This window comes from Lytechinus variegatus, chromosome 2 (assembly GCF_018143015.1).
Source record: "Lytechinus variegatus isolate NC3 chromosome 2, Lvar_3.0, whole genome shotgun sequence".
NCBI lineage: Eukaryota > Metazoa > Echinodermata > Echinoidea > Temnopleuroida > Toxopneustidae > Lytechinus > Lytechinus variegatus.
The window spans coordinates 4,192,887-4,213,441 of NC_054741.1; the positions used below are offsets into that span (position 1 = coordinate 4,192,887).

General features: G+C 37.7%; 1 protein-coding gene across 1 annotated transcript; it reads right to left on the reverse strand.

The window, feature by feature from the left end:
- Positions 1–4,625: 4,625 nt before the first annotated feature.
- LOC121407108 (aqualysin-1-like) lies at positions 4,626–19,774 on the reverse strand. The gene is made up of 8 exons (XM_041598038.1): positions 19,469–19,774; positions 13,830–13,970; positions 13,176–13,305; positions 11,136–11,251; positions 9,816–9,957; positions 9,268–9,452; positions 7,296–7,467; positions 4,626–6,085 (listed from the first exon to the last, which is right to left on the reverse strand). Exons 1-8 carry the CDS (start codon positions 19,580–19,582, stop codon positions 5,946–5,948), a joined length of 1,140 nt encoding a protein of 379 aa, XP_041453972.1. The 5' UTR covers positions 19,583–19,774; the 3' UTR covers positions 4,626–5,945.
- Positions 19,775–20,555: the final 781 nt, after the last annotated feature.

The window sequence follows — 20,555 nt, forward strand, 5'->3', positions numbered from 1 at the left end:
TGGTGTGGGGGTACAGATTAAAGTTAAAGAAAATCTGAGATTTATTTTCAAAATTACAGTGAGGTATCTCATTTTCCCCCTTTTCCCCTCTCTTTTTTTTCTCTTCTTTCCCCCTATATTCCTTTGTTTTTTTACCTTTATATCTTCCCCTTTCTATTCTTTTTCTCCCCTTCCTTTCTTTTTTCTTCTTATCCTTTCCCCTTCCTCTTTTATTTCTTCTCTTCGTTTCCCCTCTTCCTCTCTCTTTTTCTCTTTTTCCCCCTTTCCCCATACTTTTTCCATCTCTTCCTTCCCCCCTCTCTTGTATTTTTTTTTCTTTCCACTCTTCTTCTCCTTTTCTCTTTTCCCCTCTTCTCTCTTTTCCTTCTCTTTCTCTCTTTTTCCTTCTCTTCCTTTCCCCCTCTTGTATCCTTTTTTCTTTCCCCTCTTCTTCCCCCTCTTCTCTCTTTTTCCTTCTCTTCCCCTCTTTTTCTTCTCTTCGTTTCCCCTCTTCCTCTCTTTTTCTCTTTTTTCCCCCTTTCCCCATACTTTTTCCATCTCTTCCTTCCCCCCTCTCTTGTATTTTTTTTTCTTTCCACTCTTCTTCTCCTTTTCTCTTTTCCCCTCTTCTCTCTCTTTTTCCTTCTCTTCCTTTCCCCCTCTTGTATCCTTTTTTCTTTCCCCTCTTCTTCCCCCTCTTCTCTCTTTTTCCTTCTCTTCCTCTCTTTTTCTTCTCTTCCTCTTTTTTCTTCTTTCTTTCCCCTCTTCCTCCCTCTTTTTTTTAGCGGCGGAAGGGGGGGGGAGTGCGAGGGGGCATGGATCCGCGCCTGCATAATTTATGTGTAGGTGTATTTGAGTTTTGTCAGACGTGTATCAATCATATATGGTTACTGTATTTAAGTCTGGGACCGACCCTTAACGTCACCATCCGAAAGACGTGACCGGGGCTCGAACCTCATAAATTTGCAATTTCCCCACATAGCTTGATTACAGGCGCACGCAACAACGCCCATAATGTTGTTATTTTGGGCTTTGAATTTGGAAAAAATGAACATAATAGTACATCACAAAGTTTGTTCAGTGTGATCATTTAGGCGTGTCTGCACACAGCAAAAACTGTGGTGTTAACCGGTGTACATAGAGGACCACACCAGTTATTTTACACCGGTGTTAAATTGGTGGTGTTAGGACAACACCTATGGTTGTTACATTTACACTCTTTGGTGTTATGTTCAATCTCTAGGATGTTATTTTAACACCTCAGGGTGTGGTACTCTATTAACACCAATTGGTGTCAGTTTTAACACCACAGTTTTTACAGTGCAGGGATCGTAGTATAAAGACGTGGTTACTATTTAAAGGCTTGAATTTAAAGGTCAAGTCCACCCCGGAAAATAATTGTTGATTTTAATAGAGAAAAATCAAACTAGCATAACGCTAAAGATTTCATCAAAATCGGATGTAAAACAAGAAAGTTATGACATTTAAGAGTTTTGCTTAATTTCACAATGTTCATTGTTATGCTAGTTGGATTTTTCTCTTTTTATTCAAATCAAACTTTCTGTTGGGATGGACTTGTCCTCTAATGACCGGAGAAACCCAGTGTGTTCACATACAGTAGTAGACTCAAGGATGTTTTGAAGGTGGGGGGGGGGGGGATTTGGACAAATTTAACCCCTGATATGGTATAATAGACTTACCGAGTAGGCCTATTGGGGTCGGGTCGGCCGTTAAGAAGTAGTAAATTCCCGGCGTAAATCAAATATGGGCATACCTCTTTGCTTTTCTATTTTGAAGGTTTCTCTCAAGTTAAAAAGGACACGTCTTTTTCCTACATGCAGGCTGCCCCAAAATAAGGTGGCGAGGCCGGTTCGGGCCCCCTTGGATCCGCCCCTGGACTTTCTGAATATGACATTCGAAGGATTAAACTTGAGCATGTTAATGTTAAAGGGGAAGTTTACTCTGAAGAAAAGTTTGTGAATATACCGGGGAAAAAATTAGTTAAGGTTTGGAAAAATTCTTTAAAGATTAAGTAATTACAATCTATTTTTTGTATTTGTGACGTCATAAACAAGCAGCTGCCCGCTATATTATGTAATATAAAGTGCATCAATTTCAATCCTTTAAGTGGTTTATGACGACTTTTTTCAGGAGCGGATGTGGAAATAATTTTTGTTGCGATATTGAGGTAGAATAAAAACTATTTTCATTCCTTTCTTAAATTACGCTTCATTGATTCATTTTTTACTATATGAGGGCGCGGCTGCTGGAATATGACGTCACAAATAAAAAAAAATATGAGTCTTTTTTTAAATCCTTGGTTATTCATCAAAACCTCACCAGTACTTTTCATGATAATTTCTGCTATACAATAAACTTTTTGCCAAGGTGAACTTTCCCTTTAGGGGGTTTCATGATGTGTTGCACTCTGCATAGTCATGATGCATAGCGAGTTTTTCTCAACGCGACGCATTCTAGAACACAGATGTATTAAAAATGCCCGTCAAATGACAATGAACAGCTGGAAGGTCTTTTGTCGATTATTGGGAAACTGAAATAGCAATTTCGGCTTGAGTTCTGGAGCTGATGTAGATTTACAAATACAAGGTTTGACCAGAGCTCTTTACTGTGTTGTTTTATTCACCAATATTTCCGACAGTCTTCTTGGTCGCTCTTTGCCACTCTTTGCCATGAAGGACATTTAACAATTTATTTTCCCGAATATATCGATTTTTTTTCATCGATAGTCAGCATGGTTACTGGATTCCATATATCGTTTAAAACTTAAGTTTTTTATACTCCAAACCTCTTATTCCGTCAAGAGAAAAACTTTTACTTTAATTTGTCAGCGTAGTGAGAGAATTTTCTTACGTGCCAGAAATAAGGTTTCCCTAATTGATATTCATTATGGCCCAGGGTTAATGTTAAATCATACATTTTATATATTTTATATATAATATGTATGATTTAGAATCACCTGCTTCTCAATTTTGCTGTAACTCCAAATATGAATCATGTTCCTATACAGGGCATCAACCCCCCCAAAAAAAAGCTGTCCCTGGAATGGTCAGAAACGCCTAGCAGTCGCTTTTGTCAAAACATCCCTGGGGGGGGGGCACTTCCATTCACGAGTGGATACCATGCGCGACCATAGGGTCTCGAAAAGCACCCTAAACACGTAATTTCCATATTCTGAAAATGCACCCCTTAACAAGTATGTCGGCTTTACCATATTTGGTTTAGTACGACCCCAGCTTCTACACCTCGCGCAAATCGGACTCTAAACACGAAGTGTTGGGGCAAAAAAGACATCCTTAATAAAATATTTTAATTTTGTTTTATCATCCCCGCAAATTCGACCCTAAACACGCAATTTTCCTAGCGAAATAGATACCCTTTTTTCATTATTTTTGTGTTTTTGACACCCTTATCACGTTACGTACGTAACGTGCCCTATCGTGAAAAAGACATCCTTTTTACGTGTTTTTTTGGTCGCGCATATGGTATCCACTCGTCATATATATAATCGGCGGCGGATCTTTTACCACCTAAGGAAGAATCGCGTTCAATGTCCATCCATAATAGATCCATTCCATTACCAATAGTTGAGCAGAAATCGACACACGCACACACCACACCCACCCTCCCCCTCACACACCATATTGATAGGCAATTTTGTTGTTTCAATACAGGAGGCATTGCTTTGTTCAGAAACATTGACCGAGATGAGAAAAAATTATCTCATTCTTAATTCTCATTGGCAAAATTTAACCCTAACTTCGGTGGGATGGAGGTCTAAAAGAAGAGGAAAGAAGGCCCCAAAAAGCATGTTTTCCCCTGTTGGTGGTCTTTCTTCCCAATGCTCCTTTGGACAGATTTTATACTTTTCCTTTTAAATGTTCCTTTATCATGTTTATCAACAACGTTTAGATAGTTATATTCAATAAAAAAATCTTCATAATATCCTTGGTGTCAATAAATATTTGAAACTGTTATATTACAATCTGATTTGTTTTCATATTGTTCAAAAGACACTGATTGCCCATTCAATTTAAGAATGCCCTTTCACTCGTCGGTTTTTAGTTGATTTTGAAATATGCTCTTTAAAAAGTGCAATTAAGTTATCTTTTAATGATTTTGTATTTGGCATACCAGGCGGAAATTATTCTTTTAATTTTGGTATTTTATATGCTAAATATTATATACCGTCTCCTCGATGTTTAAAAGGATTTTAATCGTCTCCATTTAAAAAGATATTAAGATATTAACATGAGTTAGAAAGCATTATGAATGTTTTAACTAAATAAGTATATTGTATGTATTGACGGATCCAGGCATATCGAACTTACTTAGTTCGTCTGATTTGTTCAATACCTATACATTATTTGTTATGTATTGTACATGCATTTTGCATTTGATTATAAAATATGATTTGCTGAAAAATAATAGTCTTTCTTTGAATTTCTTTTCTTCTTTCTTCTGTTCCATTTCCTTCAATTTTTTTGTGTTTTGCTGACGATATTCGCGAATTTGCCGTCAGGCTATTATTAAGCATGATATGGAGCTGAGGGCACCCACACGCAACACATTCCCTTTGGCATGTATTGCACATGTTACATTTTCAAAGAATAAATGTACACAGTCAGTTGGATACTATAAGGAATTTATTAACTTTTTTGTTAAAAAAAATGATCGGTTAAAATATGAAAGTAAACTAAATTTAATTATGAACATGAACAGGGCCATTTTATCTAATGACTCATGATTTCTTACTTGCGTTTAAATCAACTCAAGAACACAATCACATTTAAAACCCGATTAGTATATAAAAATCTCACAATACAATGTATCAAAAGTAAATTTTTAGAAATTTTTACCAAAATAATTTCCTCATCTAGAGGAAAAGACTACGCGATAATGGAAACACAATTGTGTAATTTAGACGGATCGTAGCGACCGGGGTATAAATGTATAAATCAAGCGCCAAAATCACGACTACATACGATCATGAAAACATCTATCTATAATTTTCTGAAGAAAAAAATCTTGAAGTTTGATTATTCATCATTTTTCTATATCACATTCTATTATCAAATTGCCATTAATATGAACATAATAATAAACAATTCTAGGAAGCAGAAGATATACATCGCTAGGAAATTGTAACAATGAACAAAATAATTGTAAAAACAGATAAAATGATTAAAAAGCGAAGACATCATTTACCAGTTAAAAAAAAAGACTATGAAATGCCCAACATTTCTTTTTTTAGCATCATGTCAACTTGTTTAATATTGTGATTCGTGATGAATTACAATAAAACCCTAAAAATATAGATATAAAAAAATACCATCAATAAGTATTCTGAAAGGTATCCCCATATATACATGTTAGTAACAGTAAAAAAAAATCAAAAGACAAATGATTATTTTGGAAGCCTAGTTTTGATGGGGTTATACGCGCAAGTAAACAAAATTACCTCGTTGCCTTTCTGTCATCTGATCATATCAAGAATTGTAGTGAGTGTATATTTCTATCCAACTGGCTAAAATTTTGTTTCATATAGTACACTTGTAGCCCAGAGAGGGGGGGGGGGTCAATCTTAAAACAGACTGCTAAGCACCGCGTCCAAATATATGCCTCGATATAAAGGGTGTTAAAAGTGGTTGCTTTTTCAGCAAATTCGCCGAGGCTGAATATAAGATGATTTGAAATGAATTGGAAAAAAAACATCCAAACAAAACACTGGAAATTTGATCAAAATCGGATGAGGAATAACAAAGAGTTATGGCATTTTAAAGATTTGTAAGATCGTAAGTGGTGTATGCATTACTCGTGGTGTATCATCATTGGATTACATCATTCGTATGGTGTTTGGCTCGTCTGGTGTTTCTTTTATGGGCTGTATGGGTTGGTCCTTTAAAAGTATATAAGGGTCGCCAGTTGGAGACATCTATAGTCCACATCTAGGGAGCATAAAGGAGACGATTCGGAGAGCCAGGTCCGATATTCGTGATGACATTCTTTGTCGATTTGTTAATTACCCTCTTTTTTATTCTAGCGGGTGTTAGATTTGGCCTCTTGGCTAGACGTAGTGCTATAGCGCCTACAAGACAGTGATTAAAGGAGAAAGATAAAAATGATTACAATATAGGCCTATACAATTATGTACGGCCGTTAGAGTGGGCGGTTGAAACTAGTATGGTTCCCAGAGTGACGCCGGAATGCGACTGCTATAAGTATATAATTATCCCCGAAAGAATAGTTTCACGCCCAACTATCGAAAGCCGTTTATAATATGCTTCACATCCGTCATCGGTATTATTAAATACAACAGATGAGAAAGTGTTTTTGATTACATAACTATGAGAAATCCCAGTCTTCGAGTAAGAAATTTAATAAAATGTGATAAAGGTGAACTGCGTGTATACATGCGCACTGTATCTCCTTATAAGCCCCAACCGTCAAGCCGTAAATAGTTTCTGGGCCCCGTCTTACAAAGAGTAACGATTGATCCGATCAATCTCAAGTATATGGAAATATCATAATTCTTCCTTAGGAAATTTGCTCAATGTCCAATGAAAATAAAGAGAAACATACTGAATTTTTAAGAAAATAGTGAATGTATTAATATACATCTTTTGAAGAAAATATTTTGAAAAACTTGTAATTTTAGATGTTGATGTTGTTGGCTTTCCATAGTTGCGACCACTGGCGGCGGAAGCCAGAAAATTTAGGGGGTGTCCACCAGAAATTTTGGGATGGACACTGGTAAAAAATTTGAAAAGCGCCCCCCAAAAAGGTTTTGAACCTAAATTTTATGAGTTGTTAACCAAAATTTTTTTAACAAGCAAAAAAAAAAAAAGGTCATCAACCTAAATTTTAGGGGGGGACAACACACGTTCCAGGGGGGTCCACGTGAATTTAGGGAGGACGCAGGAAAAAAGTTGATAAGCAAAAAAAAATAAATAAATAAAAAAAAATTAAAAAAAAAGGTTATCAAAACAAAATTTAGGGGGGGACCGTCCCCCCAAGTAAAATTTAGGGGGGACACGTCCCCCCGCTTCCGCCGCCTATGGTTGCGACTAATCGGATCAATCACAAATCTTATGTCAGAAGGCAGGTCTCCGTCTTACAAAGAGTTGTGATGAGTATATGATACATTATTTTGAAAACATATCGGGCAAAGTTTAACATGCAGTTTAGACGTTGGTGGTGCTGCTGACTTTCCATATACATGTAGTTGTGGGTGATTTTTTTTTTTGTTATCAATCGAAACCTTCGTTGTGAGGCGGTGCGGACCCATAAGAACTCACCTGTAACATGAGGGGTAGCCATGGATGTACCGCTGATCGTTCTGGTTTCCTCTGTTCCTCCTATCCAGGTGCTTGGTATATCAACACCAGGGGCATACACATCCACACACGTACCATAGTTGGAGAAAGAAGCCTCACTGTCGTTTATGTCTGTTGCACCAACCGTTATAGCCTTCATACAAAAACATCCCACCAAAACGTATAAAGAAATACACATAGGCCTATTTGTGAACATGAGCGTCGCTCCAAACTTCAGCTTTTTTTTTGGGGGGGGGGGAGGGGGACAACTCGTCGGCTTTCCAGCTACTCACATACTTTACCCTTTTTTGTTACAACAGGGGTGGATGCAGTTTTCGCAAATAAATTAAGTATGTTTTAGGCAATTTTTACCCGTTCTGCTGCTAACCGTTGCTTTGTGCGAGTTGAAGGGGTTATTCTCACAAAGGACTAACTCTCTTAGTTATTTTCTTACAAGCAAAATAAGGAATGGAATAATGCGAACGGAAAACCCGAGCTCAATTTTTTTTTTATATTTCATACATTTTGACCTGAAAATCGAACATTATTTTACAGTTTTTGTCATCATAAACAAGATGCGTACCTAACTAAATAATAATTGCGAGCGCGAGCTGTACTTTTCAATTTACTGACATGTAAAGGCACCTGTTAATAAATGTTTGCCCTTTCTTTTTGAGAGAATACACATTTCACAAATTAAATAACGCGAACGCAAAGCGTGAGCTGAAAATTTGCGATATTCCGACCTGACAACTTTGAAATGAACAGGATAGGTATTTAACTAAAGTCATGTAATTTTTCTATGCAAGATTTGAATTAAAGTCGTGCGATGATTTTGATACAAAATAAATATTGCCAATGAACAGATTATCATTTTTGAGACAAACACAGACCAAAAGTTTATTGAAAGACTTGATTAAACAATCATTAATCAATACTACCGGACTGAAAAGTAACAAAATATAGGTCCTGGTTTTTAGTTATAGCAGTGCATATTTTAACCGGTCTAACGTTTATAAGATTTCCACGATTTTGTCCATTGCACGCGCGCACCACTGCATGCACTTAAGTCTTTGAGCAAGGAACGTAAACGGCAGCAACACTTAGCAATTAAGTTGAGCATAGCCTTTTTAAAGTGTTTTTCGATTGACAACATTGGCCTATATATTCCGGTTTATGTGATAGAGCGTAGCGAGTGAGCGGTTTGGGAAAAAATTCAAATCCGAAGTTGTTAAAACTCGTTTTGGATCAATAATCATGATAATGGTGCTGCTATAATTACTGTAAAAAAAACCCAGCATCCTTGTGAGATGTTGTGAGCTCGAATCGCGAGCTCAATCTTTTGGACATTTCATGTAATAAAACAAGAAAATTAAACGTTCCTAGCAGTTTGTCCCAGTTTGTGTAATCATGAAATAGATGTGTGTATAGCCAAGGATTTAATGCGAGCGAAAGCTGAAATTTTCTACATACCGACCAGAAAAGGAACTTTTTTAGGGATTGCATTTATAGTGACTCATGAGTAGATTATCTCACCAATCGAATAATGCGAGCGCGAAGCACGAGCCGAAAATTTGTGATATTCCATCTTTAAAACTGAACATTCTAAGCAGTTTTTTTTACCAGGAACAAAATTAAGTACCTTGATGAACAAAAATTGATGCAATTGAAGAGCGAGCCAAAATGTTTGCGATTTTCTAACCGAAAAATATATTTTTCCTTTTGAAAAAAAAATGCATTTTTCCTTTGAGGAATTATTTGTGGGCGAGTGCCTCGTTGCCCATCCCCCCCCGTTCCGCCGCGCATGTTGGAAGTCATACCACTATGTCCTAATGCTTTGCTATTAAAAAGACAATAACCCGATCAACCCTTTTTAGCGCGGGCTATTTGCCCCCCCCCCCCTCTTGTAGAATTCGGTTGCTAAATGCATGGGACCTATACTTATAGAACTCACCTCACTAACTCGAGCAGGTGAATAACCGCATGCATTGTCCGCGGAATTTCCGGCGGCTACCACGGCGGTGACGCCAGACGCGATCATTCCTCTCACTGCATCATCCACTGCAGTACTAGCTCCACCTCCAAGGGACATTGATGCCAGTGCTGGTCTGTTTCCATTTTGTGCTACATAATCACATGCTGAAAAATATGAAACATAAAAACAGAGTCCGAGCACAGTCCTACCATATCGTTACGTTATAATGAAAACATACACGGCCGCGGAAGGGTTTTTGAAAGTGTGAGGCTGACCCCCGGCTGACCATAAATTATGGAAAATTACAATCAGACAATCAGATAGTAATTTTAACGGGGTTTTTTTTGGAAACGTTTATTGCCGGTGCCGGTTCCATGGTCCTGACATAGGCCTACTCTAACTACAAAACTTGTGGAAAAGACTATAGCTGTATCACTGACACGAGTTAAAAAATATTTTTGACAAACGTATACACATTTCATCATTTTTGCTCTTTATTAATCAGTTGGATATTGCGTACAAATTACCTGATATGATCCCACTCCATGACCCGGAACCAGCACAGTTAAGCACTCTCAACCCAAACAGTTGAACATTTGCTGCTACTCCGTACATACTAGCTCCTACTGTTCCCGCACAGTGGGTTCCATGGCCATTACAGTCTACTCCCTATAGAAAAGCAACAGTAAAACATGGTTAATTGCCATCATGTTCTGTGAAAAGCCATTCGATTATAAAAATATTCATGAATATCTAACTAGATGCAATCGTTCATCCCGTTACTGTCTATATCCGATCCGCGATCACGGGGGGGGGGGGATGATAACAAGGAGCTGAAAATTCTCTTTTTTTAGGAGGGGCATCCCAACATCAAAGGGATACTGTATTTATACGCTGGATACATAAAATGTATACATAATATACTATCACATGTGGTGATGACAGCTTATCACGATCTTTTTTTCGATGGCTATTGTAATAGTTTTGTTGTGATAATACGACTATTGAATTACAGTTGGATCGACAATCTATATCAATATGCGAGCGAGCAAAGGAAGAAAGCAAATTTCCAGTGGTTGAAAGACTGAATGGCGTGCAAGGCAAGAGACGTGTTATTATGGGAGATAAAACCTTGTATTTTTTAATGCAAAATTGGGCAAACTCAATGCCACCCATAGTAGTATCAATCATTTTGTTTCTAGAATAGGTTCAGCCATCATAACGCCTATTCTGGCATTCCAGGTACGCTCTCCACTACCCCCCCCCCCTTAATTTAAAGTACTGTTAAACGTAGAGTAAGCCTACGCTATAATGCTGTGCCCCTTCGCTGTAGCTTTGAAACGGCGCCAGGCCCGCCGTTCTGGCATCTGACGCAAGGGGTGGCGTAATTCGCTTGGGGTAGCAGTTAAGATAATTATCTCCCCATCGAGCAGCTAACGCTGAAAGTTGCGTTGTAATGGCGCCCCTCCCAACACCTGGTGCTCGGGGTAGCGTTTACTATCTCATCCCTTCACTTCCAACGTCCGATCCCAGTATCTTCCTTGGCTATTCATTCTATACATCTACCAACGGCTTTTGCTTTTCCCTTTCCTCGCTGTTCCCCTATTCCCCCTCATTTTGTTTCAATATCGAGTTGGTCTGCAATTTACATCGCAAACCTATGAAAAAAAAAACACTTTTAAGCGAATTTTGGACTGATCATATCTTAAGAACTCTGAAAAAGGCTGACAATTCCGGCATCTCGCGCAATATAGGTTTGGTAATCAGAGATGATATTTTTTTTAAATGAGAATTTATGTTTAATGTATATTTTGATAAAACTATATTTTAAATGCGTGCACACTTACAAAAGGCCTGCCGTCTCCGATGGAATCAAAGACAGGGGTTGCTCGACCTCCAAAGTACAAACTTTCTGGATAGATTCCTGTATCGATGACATACACGTTCACACCTGACCCATCACCTGTATAGAAAATCAAAACATGACAGATGGAGTGGCGGATCTAGCTCTTTTTCCGAGGAGGGGATTTGACCAAGGAATTTGACAAATTAAAAAAAGGTTCACTATAAAATGAAGGAAATTTGCCAAGTAATTTGGGGTTGGCTCCGAAATGGGGGTCATTACTTGGCAGTCCAAGGGGGGTAGACCCCCTACCCCCGCCCCCCGTAGATCTGCCAGAATTATACTAATATCCAAATATTGGTATTGGCTATGCGGTTTATACCATTACTTGTCAGTATCATCCTCACAATGAAGGAAACTCCACCCTACATCACGTACATTAAAAATGTAAATGAAAGACACCTTCATGTGGTTCTTTTTAAATATAAATTCTTTCAAAGTGAAATTCCGCTTGAAGAATGACATAAAGGCCTGGTCACACCGCCCGAGCGTTGTTGGAGCGGTCGTAGAGCGGAGAGAAAAACCACCGCTCGTTACCGTTCACCATTTTTTATTTCGATTATCATTTTTTTCTCGATATTTTCCCCAATTTTGTGAGCGAAATTCGACCCTCTCTCCCTACCGCTCCACGACCGCTCCAACAACGCTCGGGTGGTGTGACCGGCCTTAACCGTAGCAAGATCATAGGCGGAGTTCCTATACTGGCAACCAAAACGAAATTCGTACCCCTCACTTCTTCTGCTTTCAACAGCTGATTTTCCAAACTTAAGTTCCACCTCTCAAAGATGCGAACCCCAAAACCATTTAAATTCTATCTGTCCAGGATGTGCACCTCCCAATGCTCAAACCAGCTTGCACCCTTGCGTAGCAATGGAAATTTGAGAAAAGTGATCAGTTACGATTTGGGGACAAGAGCGACCGTCCCCTACGAAATTTCAAATCGTGAAAAAAGGGAAACGAGGAGGGAAATAAGAGGCGAAGAGGAAAAACAAAGAAAAGGGATATTTTGGGGGTAATTTAATTGTAAGCACCCATATCTCATTCAACTGTGATAAACGGTCGTCACCTTCAGCATGTAGAACTCGCCCTCCCCCCCCCCCCCTCGATAATAGCGAGTATTCACAACACTACTCAGACACTTTGTGAAACGTTGAGCGATATATTGAAAACGCTTATCAAATTAAAATGAACGACTCAGAGGTCACTTTCGAATAAGCCAGTTCGCATATAGTTCCACTCTGCGTATGATCAGAGGAAGGTCATTTGTACTAAAGTGGCATGGTGGTTTAAGATATAACGAGATAAGCACTAATTTTGATGCTTTGATTATTCATGTTCTTTTGAATTGTGTTTTTCACTTACATCAACAAAACACAAAATGCGTCCACGAACGACTGGTATTTCAGTTTGCCAAGTAAATTGTGCAACATGATACAGTATGCATTCAAAGTATAGAAATGCAACAAATGCCTTCATAGAGTGTTCATTTGTGCGTTATTCTATAGTCACCTGGCCTATTCAATTTCTTAATCATCCTGCTATGTAAGGCATGCTTACGTAATATCTTGCTTTGAAATCTGCCTATCATAATGCAAGGAATGAAAGGTCATTTGACCAAAATTGTCCATTAAATAACTACGAACTGGTCTATTGGAGGACCGGGACAGCAAATCGTCCTTAGATTCGGAGCTGACGCAAATATGTCGTTTGTCCAGGGTTAAAAAAAAGATTTTCGACAAAGGCTGCTTTGTTACGAAGAGCTTTTGACAAAAGATTCTCTCGACGTTCCAGAAAGCGTCTTTGTCGTAGTTGCGAAAATTCCCTATTATTATGACATTGCTCGTGTATGAGGTTGTTTCCATGCATGCTGTTCGAAGCACTGTATTGATACAACTATTAAATCCCCATTCCATTCTTGTTTTGGACATCTATAAATTCATTTGAATCCAAATAATAATCAGGTTATTTTTTTTGTAACAATTACCTCTAACGTCATAATCTCCCAACAATGGTAATTCCCTTTGGTCGATACGATCAAGCCCCCAGGATGCAACAGCCGTAGCATGGGCCATACCATCTTGAGATATATATTTTATCTCTTCTCGGGCCAGCAGCTGAAAACAAAATAAAGGATATTCTGTCAGTGAGAAATAGATGCCTCATCTGTCATGTTCAATTAAATTTAAAAAAAAGAAAGAGTATCTGTCATGCTTATTCATTCAATGATATTCTTCAGCTTTTGTTGGGATCTGAATTAATATTAAATCATGGTTACTTAATATTAGTTTGCTACCAATCCAGGATGGAAAATCCAATTGCACTCTCCATTCCATCCTGAGAAGAGACTAGGGGCAGATAATACTTGTAGGCTTATAGTCTGCTAATTGCAGAGATATTTAGTTTGGGAGAGGATCCAGATTTTCCAAGGGGGGCACGGCATTTTTCTGATAAATATTTGACTAGCAAAAAAAAAAAGCTTCCATCTAAAACTGAAATCATTTGGTCAGCGAAAAATTTGACCAAAAAAAGCCCTCGCTCTCACTTTCAAGGGGGGGGGGCACATTTGGGTAAAAGGGCATAATTAAATTGCAAATTTGGGGTATGGCTGTGGTTTAGTTTATCCTTTTCCACTATTTACCTTCTGAAGAGCTTTATCGGTGAGTTTGGCTGAAAAGCCTTTGATGGCTGTCTTGTAGGTGTGTTTGATAGACACATTGCTGAAAGTCCCGGTATTGTCTTCCATCAGAAGCTTCGTGATCACTTCTGCCTCATATCCGGGCTGAAAAGATGGAAGAATCATATTGATGTGCATTTTGAGATCAACGAAACAATATTACTGATTACTGGAAAATAAGTGATATCATAATTTTTTTAGTAAATCTTCCACACAATGCATTGTTATGTATAAATGTATTCATGGTAACGCCCTGTTAGACTATGCATGGACATAAATTATTAGAGATGGACATTCAACGCTATAATTTCTTTGATAGAACGAGATCGGTCGTCAAGTTATTATGTACATCTTAATGAGAACATACCTGTACTGACCGCACACAAATGTTGTTAGCGCTAACAGTGCACTAACAGAGGCCATGTTGCAACCAGCAATGATGCCTAATGTTACAACAATGCTTTGCTTAAAGGGCAAGTCCACCCCAACAAAAAGTTGATTCACATCCTGGTCGGCATGCAAATGAGGAGACTGATGATGTCATCCACTCACTATTTCTTTTCTATTTTATTATATGAAATATTCTCATTTCCTCCTCATTGTCAAGTGAAATAATGATTAATTCCTCCCTCATAGATAGCATTGTTTAATACTATATGATTCAATCAAGTTGTTCCTTATTGTCAAATCTGTAGAAAATTAAAGAAATGTATAATTCAAACGATAAAAAACAAAAGAAATAGTGAGTGATGGACATCATCGTTTGACACATCCAATTGTGCATATCACAGTTTTGTGAAAAATAAGCAAAACTTTAAAATGCCATAATTTTCTTATTTTACATTCGATTTTGATGAAATTCTCAGTGTTAAACTTGTTTGATTTTTCTCTATTTATTCAAATCAACATTTTTCTGGGGTGGAATTGACCTTTAACATTGAAATGAATGTTTTGACTTAACAATCCGAAATATGTGACTGCGCTTACTGCTAGCGCTCTGTTAGGCTAACAACGTTTCTGTGCGGTCGGCACTGGTGTTCGGCGACTACCAAGGCGTATCTGATCATTAACAAATGTACAGCTCTCCTGGTTTTGATTTTGTTGGCTGATGCCCTGTGTTAGAATATGGTTTTTAATTAACATACTTTAGATTTGAAGCAACAAAATTAAACAATCGATTTTGTGACATAAAGGAGGGGGGAGGTTGTGTTTTAACGTTGCGTGACGGTGTGTGGTTGAGTGCGTGCTTATTGTTCTTTGTGTGCAGCTGTCTTATTCGTTTTAATCCTATACTGGTCTGACAATCATTTTTTAATCTACTTTAGCTTTTTTAACAGGACATCGATTAAAAACAGCCTTTTGAATTGAATAATTCGATTTTCCTTTGAATGTATTTTGTGAACAAAATGAATATAGGGTCCTGTTTACTAAAATTAAGACCTTCAGCACACGCTCAGACTCAGAAGGGGGAAAAAGGTTATTTGAATCTACCAATGATAGGTTATAAGAATTGCATGTAAAACTCGAAGATTTTTTAAACAAAAGTAGTACCAACTTATACTGACCGCACAGAAATATTTAATGTTAGCGCTAACAGAGGCCTGTTACAACAGGTAATGCCGCGATGCCTAACGTTGCAACAATGAAAAATAAGCAAAACTTTAAAATTCCATAATTTTCTTATTTTACATTCGATTTTGATGAAATTCTCAGTGTTATACTCGTTTGATTTTTCTCAATTTATTCAAATCAACATTTTTCTGGGGTGGACTTGACCTTTAACATTGAAATAAATGTTTTTCCTTCACAATCAGAAAGATGTGACTGAACTTACTGTTGGCGCTCTGATAGGCTAACGACATGTCTGTGCGGTCGACACTGAAATCCTGCCGAACATAACGAAATTGATTTTGAATGAAGAAATTGCATGATACAGCGCTTTAATATTACATTCTGTCTCTCGGTGCTTAACATTGCAATTACGCCAGACATCGCATCCTTGCAAGCCCGAACACAAGTGTTTGCACTTTCTCCACTCCCTGGTGAGCATTCCAACAAGAGTTCTAAGACTCAATATAGCTCGACATACCACATAAGCTTTCGCAACCTACCGGATACCTGGGTTGAGAGCGGCAAAGTGTGGATATACGCCGTTGCCAAAGGACGCTAGGCCGCGGTGGGATTCGACACACGACCCTCTAATCGCAAAGCGAGAGTATAATTACGAACCGCTACACCGCGACGCTCCCGCAAGTATTTAAGTATAGGCTACTTAAGTATTGGCCTACTGACTACTTATTTCAAGCGAATTGAATACATCCTAATTTTCCCAGGAAGGCCAAACAATTGATTTTTTTGGGTAATAAAAACTACTGAATACAAAATAAGAATGCGCACACTGCTGCAGGTTCGTTATTGATTATGGTTACTTTTATCTCATTCATTCTGAATGTTTGTCGCCAAAGATACTTTCAGCTAAATACTTGCGGTATATTATTTTATTCGAAGACTGCCGATATATTTTTTATTTTAAAAAGAGTCCCTTTATACCATATTTACTTTGTTTGAATACTTTCAAGACATGGCTTTATCCAGTTTGGTATCATTTACCGTCAAAGTAAAAATTCATTAAATTCTTGGCAACTTGCTGCGCGACTTTCCACTGTAAATGTTGCGGTCTTATACATTCAACAGGAGGCCATAAAAGTTTAGGGCATTTAAAGGATTTTCGTAAATTTCTACGCTACGAACACAAAGAAATTTAACCCCAAAATTACGATTTCCCGGTGGGAAAACTATATATTTATTAAATATGCATTTAAGAGCATAATCTTGCACTCGTAAATAATCTTCATTCTGAACCACCAGTCACTTGACAGGTCCAGAAAAAACAGCTTCTTTTATCCAAGCGATAGTCGAACTAGAGGTGGGGGAGGGAGTATAGGTAAAACCTTTGATCTAAAACATGATACAAACTTAATAATTATTTTCATGCAACAAAAGGTGTTGTTTTGCACTTAAGTCCAAATGTTTTTTTAATTATGACAAAGCTAAAAATCTAAGCTTTCATATGATATAGGTTTTATAAGAAGAGGTATTTTAGATGGGTCAGCAGCCTGATTTTTACAGGCCAAGTACATTTAGCAGAAGAATACTACACTCTAATTGGTCATTGAGACCACACACCCACTCAGATCCAACGTTCCATTGATGTGGCCTGTCCAAGGTAGCCTTTTGACAAGGCCTTGTGACTTTCCTCGTCAAACAGTGGCTGAGACGAGACTAGCGGCAGCTGTTGTTCTGAAACTATCCAGCCAATCAGAACTCTGGATTTGTTGCTACTCAGAATTTTCAAAAATCTGTCTTGCATTTTGATGAGAAAAGCTGGCCGCTGACCCATAATTAAAGGTGCCACATATCAAGAGTGACGTAAGAAAGTAGAGTTTGAGCTTTCTGATGATGTAAATAGTATTTATGCCTGAATCAGAGTTTTGTACATTCTTCAATATAAAACAGAAGAAAAATCCGTTTGAGGCATCTTTTCAGGCCTAAAATGAACTTATCACTATTTTATTCAAAAGTAGTGACCAATATATTGAAGAGTAACATTTACTATTTCCTGTGTTACAAATATGATAAAGTTTACTGGGGGGTGGTTAAATTCTTTAAGTCTCACTATTCACAACATTTTACAGGGATATTCAGCCACGAAATGACTTGGATAAATCTTGCTGTTTGCTCATTAGCATATACCTGCAGACTGACTGCCACTGAATGAGAAATTCCAGTTCAGTGCTCTGAACGCCTATTGACAAGAAAAACATGCCTATTAACAAGAAAAACATACTTCGATCGTCGAAAGCTATTCAACCATCATGTCTCTGTCCAGATCGCTTATTTAGGTAACTACAAAAATTATTCTTCCAGCCTTTCATCTCCAGCAGACCGATCACTCCCCACGTCATACCTCCTTTTCATTGCGGGGGGATCTGGAACTCTTCCTGTAAATCCTATTTGTATATCCTGTAATTTCTAGATCAAGACTAGTGTTTTCTTTTTGTTACCCTTATGAAAGCTACCGTTTCATTATTTTAATTGTGGATTATCACCAGGAGACACTTGTACAACTGGGGAGGGGTGTTTTAGAATTGAAGTGTAAATTCAAATTTTATTATTAATTGTGATTTTATGATTGTCATAAAAGTCCTCGATCTTTGCAGAGGGCTTACCGGGGAAAGTAGATCACTGTCTTATAAGTCAAGATAGACTTGTGATGGTATAGAGAAACGGGGCCCCAGACCTATCTCCCAACATTATTTTATCCTCTCTCATTTCTTTAAAACCTTGCACACCCCAGAACAAAACACATTACTCTACAACTTACACTGTAAAAGCCGTGGTGTTAAAACTGACACCAGTTGGTGTTAATAGAGGACCACACCCTGAAGTGTTAAAATTATTCCCTAGAGATTGAATCTAACACCAAAGAGTGTAAATATAACAACCAAAGGTGTTGTAATTACACCTATAGGTGTAAAACTAACACCACCAATTTAACACCGGTGTAAAACGACTGGTGTGGTCCTCTATGTACACCGGTTAGCACCACAGTTTTTGCTGTGTATAATGTCATAATATTAAGACAAATTTTACCCAGTTCTCAAATTTCGAGACACTTACTATGAGACGCTTATGAACTTCAAATGTAAAATACTTCAGTCACTTTCTTAACACTAATCAAAATTTGATATTTTTTTAACAGACGTTTTCTGAAGAACTGCGTCGATATTATTGCGTCTCCCAAGCAGCTTGTTCAGTCACTTAATTGGTTTTAAGACTTGAAACCACAATGAAGCACACAAAATCCCCTTCATCATCGAATAATATTTTATATATATATATTATTTATTTGTATATAAGTAGCACATTCTCTTAAATACTTATACACTGATTTGATTTAAAAAAAACAATTGCGTCTTCAACATGTTCAAACATTATAGAACGTTTGGTGCCTGAAGAAGAGTAAAAGGGATGGTCCGGGCTGAAATTAGTTATACCTTAATACATAGAGTAGGATTCACTTAGCAAACTGCCGAAAATTTCATCAATATTTAGCAATATTTTGTGAAAACAGTCGTCATGAATATTCTTTAGATGGGCTGATGTCACATCTCCACTTTCCGTTTTTTTTAAATGTTGTTACATTTTTTCACTATTTCGTGTGAATAATATGTCTCCCTTATAATGAAATAAGTTGCAGCAATAAATATCTAATGCACTAAATTAGTTGTCAATCAATTATTTCTAGTTCTTGGAGGAAAAGATTTGAATACACCTAATTTCATAAAATAATATACAAAAGAACAAGTGGAGATGTGACAACATCAGCCCACCTAATGAATATTCATGACGACTGTTTTCATAAAATATTGCCAAACTTTAAAATTCAATAACTTTGTCATTTGTTATCCGATTTAGATGAAATTTTCGGCATTTTGCTCAGTGAATTCTACTCTATTTATTAAACTGTAAATACTTTCAGCCCGGATCACCCCTTTAAGTTTAAGACAGGAACGGTTATGGCAGAAATTAGTCTAACTCACCTCCATCACAACTATGTAGTGATCTTTAATCGCATCTTCCACCTTATAGAATGTGGCATTTTTAGCCGTTGTTGCAACCACCAAAGCTGATAAAACCGTGAAAATCAACTGCATCGTGCTTCCCCACCGTTCCGACTGATTCAGACCAGAAACGATACCAACCAAACCTTTCTACTGGAGAGTTCTGCAAGCGTGGGGTGTTCAGCTCGATAAATGGCGCCACCCTTTCAAGTAAGTTTATTATAATGTCCCCCAAGACTTCGGAAAGAAAGACGTCTGTGCATTGGAGCCCAGTAGGCTCAAAGAATTTTTTTATGTATTGATTACAACAATCGATAACCCGATAGTTATATAACGTCAGGATTCGTTATGGATGAGAGGATCTGTGAATAATATGTTTATCTACATGATATTACAATAGTCTGATCCCCTAACTCCAGATTTACGTGATTAAGATGCCAATAGGATCACTGGGCCGATTAAAAGATAAAGTTGTAACGTATTCGTCAGAGCAATCTCTAAACAGTCTAATTCCTTAAAAAAATGCAAGTCATATCACAATGGAGAGCTGAGAGACTTTTGTCAAAAGTTGATGGAATCTCTTGACTCTGGGCAACAACATATTTGCAATTGTTCGTCCGATGGAAATATTCGGATCATCTGCTGTCCCACTCCCAGTCTTTCGACAAAGGCCTCTCAGCTCTCCATTGTGATTTCTATTTGCTTAGTAATAGCGAAGTTATTCAAAAATACATCGATTTTCTAAACTGGTAACATGCACTCGCGTCCTTTGGCAAGGCGTTTATGTACATTTGCCGCTCTCCACTCATGTGTAGTAAATGGGTACCAGGTATGAATGAATAGGCCAGTTCGTAGTTACTTATGGACAATTTTGGTCAAATGACCTTTCATTTCTTTCATTATGATAGGCAGATTTCAAAGCAAGTAGCAAGTTATTACGTAAGCTTGCCTTACATAGCAGGATGAAGAAATTGAATAGAGCAGGCGACTAGAATAGCACAGCAATGAACAATATATGAAGGTATTTGTTGCATTCCTATATACTTTGAATGCATATCATAGCATG